General features: G+C 40.6%; 1 protein-coding gene and 3 pseudogenes across 1 annotated transcript in view; 3 read left to right on the top strand and 1 right to left on the bottom strand.

Annotated features, from left to right (window-relative positions):
* The first annotated feature begins 545 nt into the window (after positions 1–545).
* LOC149198691 (uncharacterized) overlaps positions 546–17646 on the top strand; it is a 42544-nt gene continuing 25443 nt past the window's right edge. The window contains exons 1-3 of the mRNA XM_089400339.1: positions 546–971; positions 1068–2205; positions 2335–2622. Of these exons, the coding sequence (XP_089256465.1) occupies positions 640–971; positions 1068–2205; positions 2335–2622 (1758 nt within the window). The 5' untranslated portion in view covers positions 546–639. The remainder of the gene's footprint in view (positions 972–1067; positions 2206–2334; positions 2623–17646) is intronic.
* Positions 5932–7609, bottom strand: LOC149198694 (protein phosphatase 1 regulatory inhibitor subunit PPP1R8 homolog pseudogene; annotated as a pseudogene).
* Positions 9088–10042, top strand: LOC149198693 (E3 ubiquitin-protein ligase RHF2A pseudogene; annotated as a pseudogene).
* LOC149198692 (glycine cleavage system H protein 2, mitochondrial pseudogene) lies at positions 9899–10305 on the top strand (annotated as a pseudogene).

Below are 17646 nucleotides of genomic sequence, written 5' to 3'. Positions count from 1 at the left end.
CTATATCCTTCAATAGAATTAAGTAGATATAGTCCAAAACTAAAAATAGTCGTGTCGGGTGTCCCTGGTAAGTTTACCTAACTGCATTCCTCAGTTGCAAAACCCGAGAGTTTTAAATTCTATACCTCCACACTAATGTCGCATTATATTTTACCTGACTTGCCTGGTTATATTTGCGCACAGAGAGACGGAGTAGTCGACCAACACATCAGTCGGAAAGGGTTATTTTCCGACGGGCGCCACAGGTGTAGAATCTTTAATCTTTGCCACGCCAAATCCATGGCCACGTCAAATCCATTTCCAAAAAGTCGCATTATAGACTATTCCAATTTAAAAGCGACACATTAGCTGCAATTTTACCTGACTTGCCTGCTTATATTTGCGCACAGAAACTTCATTTCTGTGAATCCAAATCCATCCAAACTTCCTTTCTGTGAATCTAAATCCATCCAAACTCCAGTGATGACAATGACAATGGCACACCTAACAACCGTTCCCCATCAAAATTGTTCTGCTTCTCCTTCCGTCTCCTACGAAGTGTTTATAAACTTTTGCGGCCAAGACGTGGAGTATTCCTTCGTCCGAAAGTTCTGTTACGACCTTTTCTGTTGCGGATTAAGAGCATTTCTTAACACGTTAATGGTGCAGAGCAGTGGATTCGGCCCTTCTACTGAAACACAAACTGCTATTCGAGACGCTTGTGTCCATATAGCCATCTTCTCTCCCAACTATGCGCAATCGAAACGGTGCCTCGATGAGCTTGTCATCATAGCGAATTCAGGGGTTACCATTCTTCCTGTATTTTACAACGTAAAGCCATCTGAGCTCCGCTGGACGGGCAAAGACAAATATGGCGGGTATGCTGATGGCCTGCGCAGCCACGAAGTAAATCAGCAAACTATTCAGAGTTGGAGAGACGCGCTTAATCATGTTGCAGGTATAAGCGGCTTCGAGCTGGAGGCGTGTGATAGGTGAGAATCTCTCTATTTGCCAATCCCTGTTATATATGGAAACTTAGCTAAGGTTTTCTCAATACTGATTTTACTTTCTGAATTTTTAATATGCAGTGAAGATGACCTATTGAATAAAGTTGTCCAAAGTCTGCTGAAAGCGGTTCCAAAAACACGGTTGGATGCAGCAAAATATCAAACTGGTTTGGGTCAAAAAATTGAGGAATTTGAAGAGCTTGTGCGATCACAGCACAAGGGACGTGTGGAGGCAGCCAGCATCGTGGGGATTGTAGGTAGGAGCGGAGTTGGAAAAACTACGGTGGCTAATGCATATTTGAACCTTAAGAGTTCAGATTACGATGGAACCTCCTTTCTATATGATGTGAAAGAAAGTGCAGAAAGAATGTCTCTAAATTCTTTGCAGACTCAGCTTATTAAGGACTTGAGACAGATAGATGATATCAAAATAGGGGAATGTGAAGAAGGTGTAGGGATACTCAAAAAGAATCTCTGGTCTTGTCACGCTCTAATCGTATTAGATAATGTTCATGATTTGGATCAACTCGATGCATTCCTGCCAATTAAGTCTGTCCTTCACCCCAAGAGTTTGATTTTGGTAACTTCTCCTCGCAAGCATCTGCTTATTCGTGCAGGAATAGCAGAGTCATCAATTTATCAGGTAGAGCCACTAAATCGAGAATATTCCCAAGCGCTTTTTTGCTGGCATGCCTTCTTCCAGCCACATCCACCACCAGAATTAGTAAGTGATGTAGATAGGGTTTTAAAGGCATGCTATGGATTGCCTTTACCATTGAAAGTGTTGGGGGCGTGTTTTGATTTGGGGAAAACAAATACCCCCCTAGAGCACTACAAAGTATGGAGCTCGTCACCACGAATGTCCTCTGCTTTTGGCCTTTATACATTTTTAGATAACAGGTTTAACAGGTTTAGCCCTCAAATAGTTTATGACAAACTCTCTGTTGAGGAGCAGCAAATATTTTTGGATATCGCCTACTTTTTTATAGGGAAAAACAGGGATTCGGCCATAAGAACATGGAACGGAAAAGGCTGGAATGGTATACGGGGGTTTCGAATCCTTCAAATCAGGTGTATGGTGGAAGTGGACGGTGAAAATAAGATAAGAATGCATGACCAGATGAGGGATTTGGCGCGAGATGTTATGAGCGAAGATCGAGAACATGGGCGTTCGCCGCTTCGCGTTGAGAGTATTACAGATGCGATAGCAAATAGGGAAGTAAGTGTTTCAATTATCTAGGCCTTCGTCGTATCTTTGTCCAATTAATTTTCCAGATATTTTATTCAAATTTCAAAGTTGTGACGCACTATCTTATTAATCTTCATTGTTTGAAAAAAAAAAAAACAGATTGTGTATGGAATTACGACAACTCGTCATCCGTCCACCCATGTTGGGGAAGCTCGGAATGTGGGTAGGCCTGTGCTGAGGCGTTTGCTTCTGGAGGGACTGTCTGTGGTTGAGAGCGAAGGTGACAATGTAGAACGGATATTGCGGAAAGCGGTGTTTCCAGAACGACTCTTCTGGCTCCGCTGGAATGAGTGTCCTTGCCGTGCCGTGCCCTCGTGGGTACCATTGAAGCTTTTAAGAGTTTTGGAAGTAACCGGGACGCAATTGAAAAAATTATGGAGTCACCGGGTAAGTAGATGTAAATGTGTTAATGTGCATATGAGTAGCATGATATCATCTTATATTTTTATAGAGGAGGATTACAATTTTTTAAAATTGTTTTAATGGGAGTTAACAAAAAATTGTAAATTATTTCAAATATTGTTTTAATTCTGTGTAAAAAAATTATTGTTTTAAAAAATTGTTTCTATCAAGACAATATAGGACACAATTATTATTGTCTTAAGAGACAATTCATTTTTGTTTTTTAAGAGACTATATGAATGGTGATATATTGTCTCTATAGAGACAATAAATGAGATTAAACTATAAAAACCATATGTCTTTACTCTTAGTTATTGTCTGAACTTGAGACACTGAAAAAATTCTCGTTAGAAACAAGATATATAGTATGAATCTTCTTGTTTCTTCATAAAAATAAATTACTCAGAGAAACAAAAAAAACCTGAAAAAACAAAGTATGTGCTCTTCCATTGAGCTAGCATCCTTAAAAAAAAATTGTTATCTCCATTAAAAAATAAACAAAATAAACATTGTAATGAGAAAGAGATCAAGCCAAAAAAATACAAGGTATCTATATAAAAAGAAATATTATGAAAAAAAATGAGGAAAAATAAAAATATGAATTATTTTACTAATATACAAATATTTGTGATTAATACAAATACAGGAACTAGTCCATTGTGTGTGTATATATATTATAAACCCAATCAAATTACTCTGTTATATATGTTTTAAAGCCCCATGTTATATATTATCTAATTTCTAGTAAGAAATTAGATAACAAGGAAGCTCATTGCCATCTGAATGAAATATCACCCAGCCTTGCTCATAAAATGGTGTGAATCAAGGGCGAATTTATTATCATGATGTTGCTTGGCTAAATCTAAAAATGGTGGTTAACTGTAATTTATTATCCTGATGTTGCTCGGCTAAATCTAACAATGGCGATTAACTATAACCAACAGAAAATTGGGACAAAAAAGGGAGTGATTGAGGTCGTACTGCCTGTTAAAACTAAGGGCCACTGCCTGTTAAAACTAAGGGCCCCTGCCTGTTAAAACTTAAAACTAAGGACCAGAAAAAATGGGGATGTGTAGATTCATGTTGTTAGACCGTAGGATATATTTTCTCTACATGGTCGCTTTTGTTGGTGATCTACAATGCATTGCCTTCATCGTTGTCAAAGTATATAACTGGGACTTATGTTGGACCACCTGGAATTAAGTTGAAGAAGGAAGGCATGAAGGAAAAACATCCCATAGTTTTTTTCCCACGAATTGTCATAGGAGGGCTTTAGCTGCGGGAGAGTAGGCCTTGTTCAGAGGGACTAGTTTGGAAGAGGCTTTGGGGTGGTACTTTTGGTGAAGTTTATAGGAGGCCACTTTGCTGGTTAGAAACTTAGAACACGTCTTTGGATAATGAAATGGGATTAGATCCCTCTGGGGTTAGAGTCAAGCCAGTTTCAGGGCTTGTTTCAGTAGATTACTTTGCACTGAGATACTCTGTATGGGCAGTGCTGATTGTGAACATGACACAGATTGGATATGAGGATAAAAACATGCACATGGCTGCCTATGATTGGATACTTTCTTTTTAAAATACAGAGGTACGGGACCAAACATTTAGCAGGTTGAAGAGTACAATAGAGCTTATGGTCAAAACCAATAATTGTAGAAAAGTTGTTGCTATACCACATTCAATGGGAGTCCTTTATTTTCTACATTTCATGAGATGGGTGGAAGCACCTGCCCCAATGGGTGGTGCTGGAGGCCCAGATTGATGTTCTAAACATATAAAACCAATAATGAATTTTGGACCACCATTTCTTGGTGTACCAAAGGCTTTTACACGACATTTTTCAGTTGAAGCCAAGGATGTTGCTTTTGCTAGAGCCATTACCCCTACTGTCTTAGACAATGAGATCTTTTGAGTACAGACTTTGCAGCATATGATGTGCACGAGTCACACTTGGGGTTCAACCATGTCACTGTTACCTAACGGAGGAGAAATAATTTGGGGTGATCTTGATTGGTCACCTGAGAAAGGACATGATTGCCTCTCAAAGAAACACAAACACAATAGAACACCTATATGCAAAGAGCATATTTCAAGCAATAAATGTACAAATGACCCAGATTTTGAAGAAAAGGTCGGGGTCCATTATGGAAGGATACTTTCATTTGGTAAGATGGCAGCAGAATAGCTGTCATCTAAACTAAATATGGCTTACTACAGGGTAGTTTCTAAAAGTAATAACCTTGCCCAACATAACATACCTTGTGGAGAAGTTTGGATAAAATGTCATGAGATGAGCTGGGAGAGTGTGCAAGCAGTTGCTGACCATAAAGTATACATGACAGGAACTATTCTTGATTTACTTTGGTTTGTTGCACCAAATATGATGCAACGTGTGGATGGCCATTTTACTTATGGGATTGCTGACAACTTGGACGACCCAAAATACAGGCATTACAATTTTTGGTCAAATCCACTTGAAACAGAGCGAGTGATGTTATATTGCACCTTGATATTCCATGATGACTGTGATTAAGTTGAAGAAATATTCCATAATTGTTCCTCTCATGATTTCTTGTTTCAATTTTATCAATGATCGGACTCGCACTTAATATTTTCTAAAGCTTAAATATAGCAGGTTTAATCCTAAAAACCTGGGCCATTTTTATGCAATATTATTTTGTAACTAACTCGATCGCTTTAAATTTATTAAGAAAAAAAAATAGACAAGAAGTAATTGTTACATAGAGCTAGGTAACCTGTACTATCCTTCTTTATGGGAATTTTATTATACGACATTGACCCGAATAAACCCCACATGCTCCACAATAAATCAGTTCAGTGAATATTTAAACATAGGAAATCGACATAGTGTCCTTCCTTACATACGAGTTGATCACATAGGACTTCTTTAAAATGGAAACATCAATGAAAACAGAGAGCTTTGTTGAGCCTTTGTGTTGAAGAAACGCCTGCTGCAAAAATCACATGCTATTCAAGCATAAAAAATAAACCCACTGTAAAATTTATCTGCATTCTGAATAATGTTGGGTTATACAAAAAATACAATCATTTTGCAACAAGTGGAATTCTGACCTCAAATTCGCTGAAATTGTTAATTATACTTCAATAAAAGTAAAAGAACTAGACTCATTTTGAAGCGTCATCCTCCATCGAGTCTCCAAACAGATCATCATCATCGAAGAGTGCATTAGATTTTGAACTGGAATTTCGTCATACTATTTCTTACAGAGCTTTTTTGGTCGATCTTAGTCATGCCATTGGCAGGAACTTCTATTGTCACATTGAAGTAGCTTGCTCTGAAATACCATTGTTTTGTTTTGGCACGTTTTCCCATGAGGCACCAACCTGACCAGCGAAGGAATCCCCATAAATATCTCCATAGAAACCATCTTCCACTGGGGACTTGACTTTGTTCAAATATTGTTGTAGCTTTTGAGTGACCCCTTTTGGTGCATCACTCTCTTCCTTTGGCATAACCCGGTCTTGGCTTTTAGGTATCACTATAACTTGCACAAGACACTCGTATTTTCTAACAAGACTACCTTATCACTATAACCTGCACAAGAGACTCGTATTTTCCAACAAGACTACCTTCCTTTACCCCGATGGGCCCAGGGTTAGTGCTAACATTTGCACCATCTGATATTCCAACTACCTCCACTAACTCTCCACCATGTTGATCCCTAAAAGTAAATATTTCTTTCTGTGGTCTCTTGGCATCCCTTTCAACTTGGGACTACTCATCTTTACTAGTTGCAAAAAGTGCCCCTGAATCCTTAAAGGTCTTTGTACCAAGTCTATTCTGCATTCCCCAAAGCGGTTCAGGATAGTATTATATGCCACAACTGTGTCCTCATCTAAGGATCTGGAGGATCTGAAAGGGTGAATTGTGGATGCAATCGTTGCATAGCCAAAATGGCGGCTATATTTTTTCTCAAGATATAACCTCTGGATGATGAAACAAAATGCGAAGACTTCCCTAGTTCAAGTTCTACAAGGTTATCCTTTGTCACATGCTCATTTGCAACAAAAGTGCCATGCACTGAGCCCAGATCAATGACATAGATGTTGCACATATAAGCAATGCTTCGATACAAATTTAAGATTGCAGCAAACCCACATATTTTCTAAGTAGAAGAAATATGGGATGTATTAACTGCATGGCTCAAAATTACATGAGAGAACAAAGAAACAGGTGGCCCATCCCATGAATCGAAAAAGATGCACTACAGGAGAATGAAGAAAATACATATACTAAAGGGAATATCCAATTAATAAGCATTCACAAAGAGAAACAGCAAAGTACACATTTTAACTCAGGCTAGGCAATCCAAAGGTAAACCGCAAACCAAAGGAAGCACTTTTAGAGCACCCTGGTGCCATAATGAGGGCCACAAGAGTCTACGATAGAAACTATGCAAACCCACTTGGAATAAGCACAACATGCTTGAAACTTAGAGTAAAATTTCTTGGGACAAAATATTATATTGGGCTAGTAACCAATCCACTACGAAGGTGTACAATGGATAGTCCAACAGTTGATTCTGACCAAACTGGGCCTTACACAAAAACCACATTGTTCCTTCTTAGTGAGTTGCAATTTCGATCGTCAGATAGACTCAATTAAATTTTAGGTAGCTACCAAGTAATCTTCTTTGGTGGAAGATGCAAACTTTCCATTTCTATGTGGCACAACAACAACATGTTGTCAAGAGACGAATGGATGGTCCAACGTAAAATCACAAGTAATAACCTGTCTCCAAAATATGTGTCTCTGCTTATCCAAATTGATATGACTTAATACTTCGCCATCCTTCACAAACTCTAAATGAAAGACAACTAGTTTAAGCTCCACAACCCAGTCTGGTGGTTGCCAATTTGAATGCCCACCCCCTATTCTAGTGGCTTGATGCGCCACTGTCGATGCTAGAGTAGGTTCAGGAGCTAGAGTCATTGACACTCCCTGATGTTGCTGGTGTTGTAACTGTGTTTGAGCAACCTGTGATTGAAAAGGCCGAGATTGTTGTTGTTATTCCAAATTGGACTTTGAAAATGAGTTGACACTGACTGAAAATGGTTCTATTGTTTGTGCCTTTTTGAATCTTTCCAGGTTAGCTCAGTTGAATATCTTGAAACCAGATCCAACAATCCTGCCATATAGATAAAAAAGGTCAAACCTACTTCAAAGATTATAATTGTTCTGATAGAAGTATGATCCTCCTTGTATCCTTCACACACAAAGTTGGAAATAATTAACTCCTACTTGTCTATAGTTGTAATTTTCTAATTGAGGAGTTTGTTCCTACATAATAGGAATAAGCTATAATATAGTTTCTCCTAGTTTAGTGTGTGGTTGAGAGAATCTCTCAACCACACTACTGTACGTCTAAGATAGCATTCCTATCTTAAAACTATTGATTGTATAAATATGTGTGTAATTTCCTCATTCAGTAATTAATAGAATATATTGACTATCTGTAATTTTATCTTGGTATCAGAGCCTCTGAGGGCCGGCCCCTCCTGGGCTGAGGGAAAATAAAGAGTTTAATATATGTTGTTTGTCCATCAATTATTTTTTGTGATCTGTTCAAGTGCTGGAGCGGCCTGAGTGCTTGAGTGGAGCGGTCTGCCAGGACGCTGAGATCCAATGGTTGACAATGTTGTTTGAGTCTGCAGCCAATGTGAAGGGCGTTGGGACTGCGGTGGAGGAGGCCGCAGGACGCCGCCATTGAAAGTCGAAGGGAGCTGCTGTGGGGTGAATCTATTGGAGGGCAGACCATCGGGTGGACGAATTGGGGGTGGACGGATTGGGCGGTTGCTGCGCTGGTGCCCGGTCTGGTATCCCTGATCGTTGCCCCGCTTCTTTTTATGTGATCTACCCTCCCTCTGTCAAGAGCAGCCCCGACGCGCCGAAGCTTGACAAGGAGAAGTGGATAAATGGGGCTTGCAAGGCTCGGCATCCGGAAGATCCCGTAGAGAAACACCTGGGGCTCTCTGGAGATGAAATTGCAGGTCATGTCGGAAGAAATTGCCTCTGCATTAGACGAGCAGAGTGCTGCTGCATTGCTTCGTGTCCCCCGTGCTTCTCGAGATGTTATTTGGGCCAGAGACGATGCCGTTACTCTTCGATCTGCCGTCTTCGGGATCCTTCAGAAGCTCAAAAAGGCAGAAGGTTCATCAGCGGAATCTGTAGCAGCACTTGCAAGAGTGGATACAATCAAACAGCGTATGGAAGCTGCATATGAGACCCTGCAGGATGCTGCAGGTTTGACGAAGTTGAGTGCAAGTGTTACCCGAGTGCCGAGGCAGGTTTACATTTCAATTCTGGAAGATGATGCTCGATTTGGCGAGCTTCTCTGACGCAAAAATCGATGCAAAGAAGTGGTATAAATGGATTGAGTGGCAAGGTCAGAGTTCTGGATCTCTTGTTGATCTGTGAAACAAATCATGTGTTCCTGTTGTGACGGATCTGTGGTAGCCTGCGGGCGGTCATATTTGACATCGGCGGCAGCTTTTGTGGAAGGAGGTGTGCAGGACCCTTGTGATGATGCTTGCAGCATCTGTCTTGAGCCCTTCACGGATGATGATCTGGCTATGGTCACTAGCTGTAAACATGAGTACCATTTGCAGTGCATACTTGAATGGTCTCAAAGAAGTAAGGAATGTCCTATGTGCTTGCAAACCCTCATCTTGAAGGATCTTGCAAGTCAAGAGTTGCTTGCAGCAGTGGAGCAAGAGAGGAGCTTTAGATTAAGCCGGTCTCCGAACACTCCGATGTTTGCTCGAAATTCTGTTGATGAAATTGAATTCCACCATGTTCCGGCTTATACCGATGACTCTGATTTTGAGGAACGAATTATGCAGCATTTGGCAGCTGCTGCAATGGGCAGAGCGCATCATTTTAGCAGAAGAGGAAATTTGAGGCACAAATCATCTGGTCAAGGTCATCTCCATGGTAGCGTCCGGCCAGTCCCGCGGCGGTACCCTTCAGTCGACATTGGGAATCCAGAGGACATCTCCGGTTCGAATCCGCTCGGCTCCCTATTGGAATCACCGCGGGGCGACGACAATTCTTCTGTTAGCTCTCGTAGGTCCGTTGATGGAAGCCGGAGGTCCTTCGACGATGGAGGAGTGACGGCCAAGTCTGGTGTTGGATCTCGCGGCTTAGCCAGCGGAGGAAATCTATAAATTCTATGGACGAGGAAGCTGCTGGTTTTAACAGAGGTGAAGATCAGGGGAGATCATGGCATCGAGGGTGGCATGGCGGGCTTCACGAGCTGCTGCATCTCTTCTCAGGATGAGAAGCACCTGCGTCGATTCTCGACCGCCTTTTAGATTTCCTTTCTCTTACTCCCGGGGTTTCGCTTCTGTTGTGAAGGACTTGAAATATACTGATTCACATGAGTGGGTCAAAGTTGATGGCCCTCTTGCTGTTATCGGAATAACTGACCATGCTCAGGATCATCTGGGAGATGTTGTGTTTGTTGAACTACCAGATGTTGGAGCTACTGTTTCAAAAGGGGGTACTCTTGGTGCTGTAGAAAGTGTGAAAGCAACCAGTGATGTATTCTCGCCAATTTCTGGGGAAGTTGCTGAAGTCAACTCTGAGCTTAGTTGCTCTCCTGGTTAAGATCGTCGTGGAGGTTGCCATGCTGCCTGGCAAGCGGAGGCCTTTTGTGTCCATAGGCAGACGATGAAGGAGAATCGGTCTGTCATTTGTTTGCATTTGTTTCAGGATTCTGTGGATTGGTTGAGATGCATCTCGAGAGGTTGCAGGTAAGCGATCGGGGCCTGATGGCCATTTCGAGGTGCGCAGGATTGGAGATCTTGCATTTGGTGAAGACTCCAGAGTGCACGAACATCGGGCTTGCGGTGATCGCTAACAACTGCAAAAATCTAAGGAAGTTGCATATAGATGGATGGAAAAACTAATCAGATAGGCCATGAGGGGCTTATTGCCGTGAAAAAAAGTGTCGAAATTTGTAGGAGTTGGTGTTGACTGGCTTGAATCTGACTGCAACGAGTCTGAGTCCTCTGGCTTCCAATTGCCAGGTCTTGGAGAGATTGGCTCTCTGTGGCAGTGAGACGATCGGGGATACAGAGATCTCTTGTATCGCTGTGAAATGTCTTTCTTTGAAGAAGCTGTGAATCAAGGGTTGTCCAGTTTCGGATGATGGGATCGAATCCTTGGTCAGTGGGTCTTCTTCCATTGAGAATTTTAGTGGCTGAAATTAATCAGCTGCTCAGCTTCAGAATCTGCGTGACCTGAGTGATGGTCACAGAATTGAAGCGATGGTCACAGAATGATAAGAGGGAATCTTAGCTACGGGCAGCTGGCTGGCGTTGCTGGTGTGGAACAGCAGGAGCTCTTCCTCTGGTACCCCGTTAAGGGCATCCGTGTCGATATTCCCAATTCGGGATTCATCTACTTCGATGTTGGAACAATAAACTAGTTGTGGTAGCCCTTATTCTTGCACCTGTTGAATCTTGAATGTGTTGTTATGTCAAGTACTCATCTTACAGTGCTAGACAAGAATGGCACCTAAGCGCATGTGGGGCCGGGGAAACCGAATGTTGCTGTGATGATGATCTGGTTCATATATTCCTGTTTGTTGGTGATGTTGTTGTCGCTGATGGGGGAAAATTGGATAGCTTTTGCTGTTTGCTTTGATGCTGATTTTAAAATGTTGGTGCAGATAATAAGTACTGACATGATGTCATGTTGTATATTGTTTTAAGAATGGTCATGTGAGTAAAGTAAATCTGGTTGAAAAAATTAATTTATTTATTGTGACATTTAGCTTGGCAAACTATTGTCACGAGTATAAATCTATGTTGGAATTTTCCATCCCAACAATAGACAAATTTATTTGCAGGAATGTTCTACTACCAGATACGATGATGACATGACAATGAAAATGGCATCAAACAATAGTGGTTGGAGCTGCATAATGATCGCATTTGTGTAATAATGCGACAGAGAATAGGACCATGGAGTCCTGGATTATTGTTTTTGAAGGGAAAATTGTGTTCTCTTCGTGTGGCTGTGAGTGCCTATGTTCTGGTTTCTTTATCAGTGGACCCCTCATAGATGAGGTAAAGGAGCAGCAACAATGTTTATGGTGGACAACAAAGTAGATGTTTTGGTTTGTGGAATAGACTCCCTAGCATGTTATTGTAATAGTCATTGTATGTACTCTGAAACTCCAAAATGTGGAATCAGATGTAAGATTTTTAAGGGCATCTGAAAGTTCGTGGTGATCTTAAAACCACTTTGTAATGGTTTATGGTTAGCCTGAAACCATCTTTTGTCACTGAATGTGAGGGTTGGTGGTGAGCCAGAAACCATCTATATAGTCTTTGTGACTGAAGTGTCTTTGTGGCCAGCTTGCCTTTGTGGCTGAATGGTTGGTGGTGAGCCAGAAACCATCTATATGGTCTTTGAGGCTGAAGTGCCTTTTGAAGCTAGCTATCTGTGATTTTATCTCACAAAGCGAGTTTACTTGTGACATGAAATTTGGATTTAAACTTTCATATATTTTCCTCTTGAAAGTAAAACTATACAACCTTAATCGTTCAGAATACTCATAGCAGCTTATTCAGGTAGGTTTCCCTCTGTTCCTTATTTGTATGTGATTACAGTGGATGCTCTAGGTTAGTTATTGGAGGCTACTAGGGAAAATCAAAAGGAATTTATTTCCCTAACGGAAACCAACTTATCAATGTTCATTCCGCAGATGACTTGGCTTTAACCGCTGAATTGACTGAGCATTATTTGTAAGATACTAGTATTTTCCTTGACACATAGAAAAAGTTGTTAAGAGTGGCTTTTGGTGAGGATGAAACAAATATTTTCCTTATTGTTCAAGACAAACCGCTAGATTGGTTGAATCATAAACAAAATAATATAAATTATGGAGGGATCATTCATTATTTGGGCATCCCTTTTTGTACATAACTCTCTCTTGTTGATCATAGGAAGTGGATAATGGCCCAGTTGAATAAATACTTCAAGCTCTGAGGTAGCTCGATATTTTGTTTGCTGGGTAAGGTTGCAGTCAATAATAGAGTACATGCAATGGGAACATTTAGTATTCCTCATCTTTTCTCTTCTCAAATAACCTGTAAAATACTAGAGAAAGTCCCTAGAATTGTTCTTGTCCTCTCCCTTCTCAAGCAACCTATAAAATACTAGCCAAGGTCCTTGAGTTCCTCGAGTGGATTGGAATATTTGCATCTTGCCAAATGATCAAAGGGGATTGAGATTTCCTAACATAAGAGCTCAAGCCAATAAATAGTTAGTATGAGCGGCAGAGAGGGATGCCCCTTGTCAATCCTTATTCAATGTACTCAGCAAATTCACGGTATTATAGACTCCTTTCAATTGGATGACATAATTGGTCAACAACACTTTAAAGGATGTCAGTTGCATGGAAAATAGTACCAGAAGTTCCCAAGCATAAAAACTTGCATTGCTTGCATATTTCAGGATATGTGATTTGTAGCTTATCATTCTCCTTACTCATGCTTGGAGAATATGTGCCATATGAAGTTATAAACTACCAAAAATACATACCTCATCAATCTTCTTCTAGGATTCATTTTCCTCCAGCAGTTGATGACAAGTGAAATTTGCAAAATAGTACCCAAAGTCAGTTTAGCTAACACTTAATATCTTAGCCTTCTTCAAACTTGATTACTTCGTTGATTTCATTACCACTAAGGAAAACGAAGTGCAAAAAAAGTCATATTTTTGTACCATCTAATGGATACTTCCATTGCATCTTCAAATGGATAGAACTCACTACTTGACACAATTTATTTTAGCTCTGACTTAACTCAGACAAAATTTTAATAAATCTAAACTAGACTTGGGTTATTTTTTGTCGTGGGTAAAAAAATTACAAGTTGTAAGGAATAAGACCTGGTTGAAGTACCATAACAACATGTCATTTTATTACCATTTTCAAGTGCCACACCATCTCCTTAAGTTCAGGCTCCCTATAAAATTGCATTCTTAAAATAACAAACCAAACTGCTACACACTCTACATGTATGAAGAATTAAATCTATAAAATGATGTGAACAACAAACAATGGTGAAATTGGAAAGGTCAAAGAAGAGTCTCACATTGATATCAAATGCTCTACATGTATGAAGAATTAAATCTATAAACTGATGTGAATAGCAAACAATGGTGAAATTGAAAAGGTCAAAGAAGCGTCTCACATTGATATCAAAAGCAAGTCAACATAAATATAGATTGAAAGGTAAGCATTGTTTTAGCCCTAGGTTCTGATTCTTGTAGCAGATTTCGTCTTGATCTTAACCTCTTCCTAGGACCTACATATTACTTAATTTAAAAGACTATCTTACAGATCAAGAAATTGATGTGATACCATTGGACATTTGTGGCATGGTGTTAGGGAGTCCATATCTATATGAGAGAAAGGCAATCTTCTTCCGTCATGAAAACAAATACCAAATCACAAAAGATGGGGTAGAATATATTGTAAGGGCTCATCAAACTAAAATCAATGCCAGCCTTGTAAGTGCAGGACAAATGAAGAGGTTGGTGAATTCCAATAAGGGTTGCATTCTTATGATTGTAAGGGGAAAAAATGCAGAATTATCCGATGCTTTCCAGGGTTGTGATCATGTGCATAAAAAGGAATTATGTGAATTAATTTCTAACTATGATGAGATGTTTCAGGAACCAAGGGGATTACCTCCGAAGAGGGAAATCCAACATGAGATCCATTTGCAGCATGACGCTCCTTTATCGAATATTGGCATGTACAGGATGTCGACCATTGAGATGGAGGAGATCAAAAAATAGGTGCAAGAACTATTGAACCAAGGGGTCATCAAACCGACTACTTCTCCATGCGGCTCACCGATTGTCTTGGTGTCGAAGAAAGATGGCACATGGAGGATGTGCATGGATTATCGTGCACTAAACAAAATCATGGTGAAAAATTGTTACCCTCTTCCCCACATTGATGACTTATTAGATCAGTTAAAGAATGCTATCTATTTCACCAAATTGGATTTGCGTAGTGGTTATCACCAGGTTTGAATTGCAGAGCAGAATGTGTGGAAAGCCACCTTCAAGACCAAACAGGGGTTGTGTGAATGGATAGTGATGCCATTTGGACTTTGCAATGCTCCAACGACTTTCATGAGGGTCATGAATGATCTCTTTAGGCCTTTCATTGATGAATTTGTTCTTGTATATCTATATGATATCCTTGTCTTTAGTAAAAGTTGGAATGAACATGTATGTCATGTGAAGAAAGTGTTTGATGTATTGAAAAACGAAAAACTCTATGTAAAATTGTCAAAGTGTGAGTTTGGGAAAACCTCTTTGGTTTACCTAGGTCATATCAATAGTCATGGTCAGTTAAAAATTGATCCTTCTAAAGTTGAAGCAATTGTAAATTTGCCTAAGCCTACTAGTGTACCCGAGGTTCGCAGCTTTTTGGGTGCAGTATAGTATTGGAGAAGTTTTATTGCCAATTTCTCTATTATTGCAGCACCTTTACACGCATTGACAAGTGTAAAGCAAGTCTTTCAATGGGGAGGAAGCAACAGAAGTCCTTCGAAACATTGAAAGAAAAGATCAGCACCGCACCGGTCTTGGCCTTACCAGATCTCAAACAGTTATTTGAGATCGAGATAGACACCAGCGGATATGCCATGGGAACTGTACTGGTGCAGCAAAATAAGTCGATATGTTACCATTCAGAGAAGTTCTCTCAGGCTATGATAAACTATCCCACTTATGACAAGGAATTGTATGCCTTGGTCCAGAGTGTGAAAAAGTGGAAACACTACCTAATCGGCAAGGAGACCATCATCCACATGGATCATCAACCTTTGTAGTATCTTCAGTCACAAACCAAGTTGCAACGTTCTCGTCATTTCAGGTGGATGGGTTTTCTTCAACAGTTTCATATGGTAATAAAGTATAAGAAGGGAACTAGCAAGAAAGTGGCCGATATGCTATCTCGCCCTCCTATTTCTGCTTATGTTATTTTGCATAATGCTTCGTTCTCTTTTGAAAGTTATGTTGAACAATATGCTAATGATGATGACTTTAAGGAGATTTATGCAAAACTAACCCATGGTTCACAGGTGGACAACTATCACTTGCAGGGGAAACTGTTGTATCACCTTGGCAAATTATGCATACCCACAGGAGAAAGGGTACATGTAATCCGGGAGGCCCACACCTCCCTTGTGTTTGGTATTTTTTGTATTGAAAAAACTGTGTGTCATGTACAAATATTTTGTTTTTGGCCTCATATGAAGAACATTGTGACTCATTATGTAAAGGGTTGTGTGATGTGTTCTGTTTCAAATCTCTCTTATAGAAAACTTTGGCTCTACACACCACTCCCTATTCTAAGTTATCCATGGGAAAGTGTGTCGATGGATTTTGTAGGAGGTTTGCCTTTGTCTAGAAAAAGTCACGACTATTTGTATGTCGTCCTTGACCGTTTTAGTAAGATATGTATTTTAATGCCTTGTAAAAAGCCGATCACTACAGAGTATACTACTTATCTTTTCTTTCAGCATGTTTGGGTCCATTTTGGGCTACCCACATCGATTGCGTCAGATCGGGACTCTCGCTTTCTCGGAGAGTTTTGGACCAGCTTGTGGAAGATGATGGACACCAAGTTGAAAAGAAGCACGATATTTCATCCACAGACTGACGGACAGATAGAGGTCGTCAACCGCATCGTGGTACACTTGTTGCGAGACTATTGTGGGAAACATCCTAAGTTGTGGGATGAGCATGTTCCATATGTGCAACATTCCTACAATTGAGCAGTGCACTCTTCTACGCATTGTTCACCATTTGAGACATGTTTTGGATACCTGCCAAAGGACCCTTTTGATATGGTCTTTGGAAGGGAAGATGACTCCAGTAGACGTAATGACATGGACAAAGCGCAGTAGTTCATCCAGCGGATCCAGTTGATTCACCAAGCAGTACAGGAGCAGTTGGAGAAAAGTCAAGCTCGGTACAAGGCTCGACATGACAAACACCGAGTCGACCATCAATTTCAAGTAGGCGACAAAGTGTGGTTCCATATCAGCAAGGACAGGATGAAGGGAGAAGGAAGAAGTTGCGACCAATTTGGTATGGTCCATTCAACATCTTGGGGAAGATTGGAAACAATGCCTTTCGTCTCTATTTTCCGATATATATGCAGATGTACTCCGTAGTGAATGTGGAGAACTTAAAGTTGTATGAGCCACCATTGATTATGGACACCGAAGAGGTGGGAAAAGTTCCTACAGTGGATGACTTTGCACGAGAGTATCTTAATGAGTTACCTGAAGACATCATCCTTGACAGAAGAACCAAGACTTCACGACGGGGAGACGTGGAATACCTTCGACTTGGTCTCAAGGGGATGCACCCTAGCAAGGCAAAATGGCTGGAAAAAGAAAGAGTGAGGGAATTAAGAGTGAGGGAACAATTCCCTCACTTGCCAATTGACTGATAAAGCTTTTGGCGGTCCAAAAGCTCCTCAATGGGGAGGATTGATCCAGGTGGATCTTCAGACACCGTGGCATGGGAAAAGCTCAAAATTCAAAGTGGTGGAAAGGTGATTAACTTGACATTAGATCGAAGTGCTCGTCGCCCTAATTCCAACGGTGCGAACATCACTCCAATCCGAGTCCGAATGAAGAAGATAGAGGTAGTCAAAGTAGGGTTGACTTTTGATGACTGGGCAGGATTAATGGAGGCACAATTTGGACATTTTCCGGCGGATAGAATCCGGCCAACTCCAGCCAGATTCCAGGAAAAATTGTTGCCTCATTAAAAGGACTCCTTCGGTCCAAAACCAAATTTTCAAAAACGCGCGGGTTGTTTTTTTTATAACAAAATATATTAAAAAAAGGGGTGGCGGGCCACCAACCCCGCCACCCCAAAACAAACAACATAACCAAAGGAGGGGCAGGCCACAACCCCTG

Source organism: Pinus tabuliformis, chromosome 2_1, assembly GCF_031772625.1.
Source record: "Pinus tabuliformis cultivar Carrire ecotype Pingquan chromosome 2_1, CPIR1, whole genome shotgun sequence".
In the NCBI taxonomy this organism is placed as follows: domain Eukaryota; kingdom Viridiplantae; phylum Streptophyta; class Pinopsida; order Pinales; family Pinaceae; genus Pinus; species Pinus tabuliformis.
This window is presented reverse-complemented; position numbering and strand designations above follow the sequence as displayed.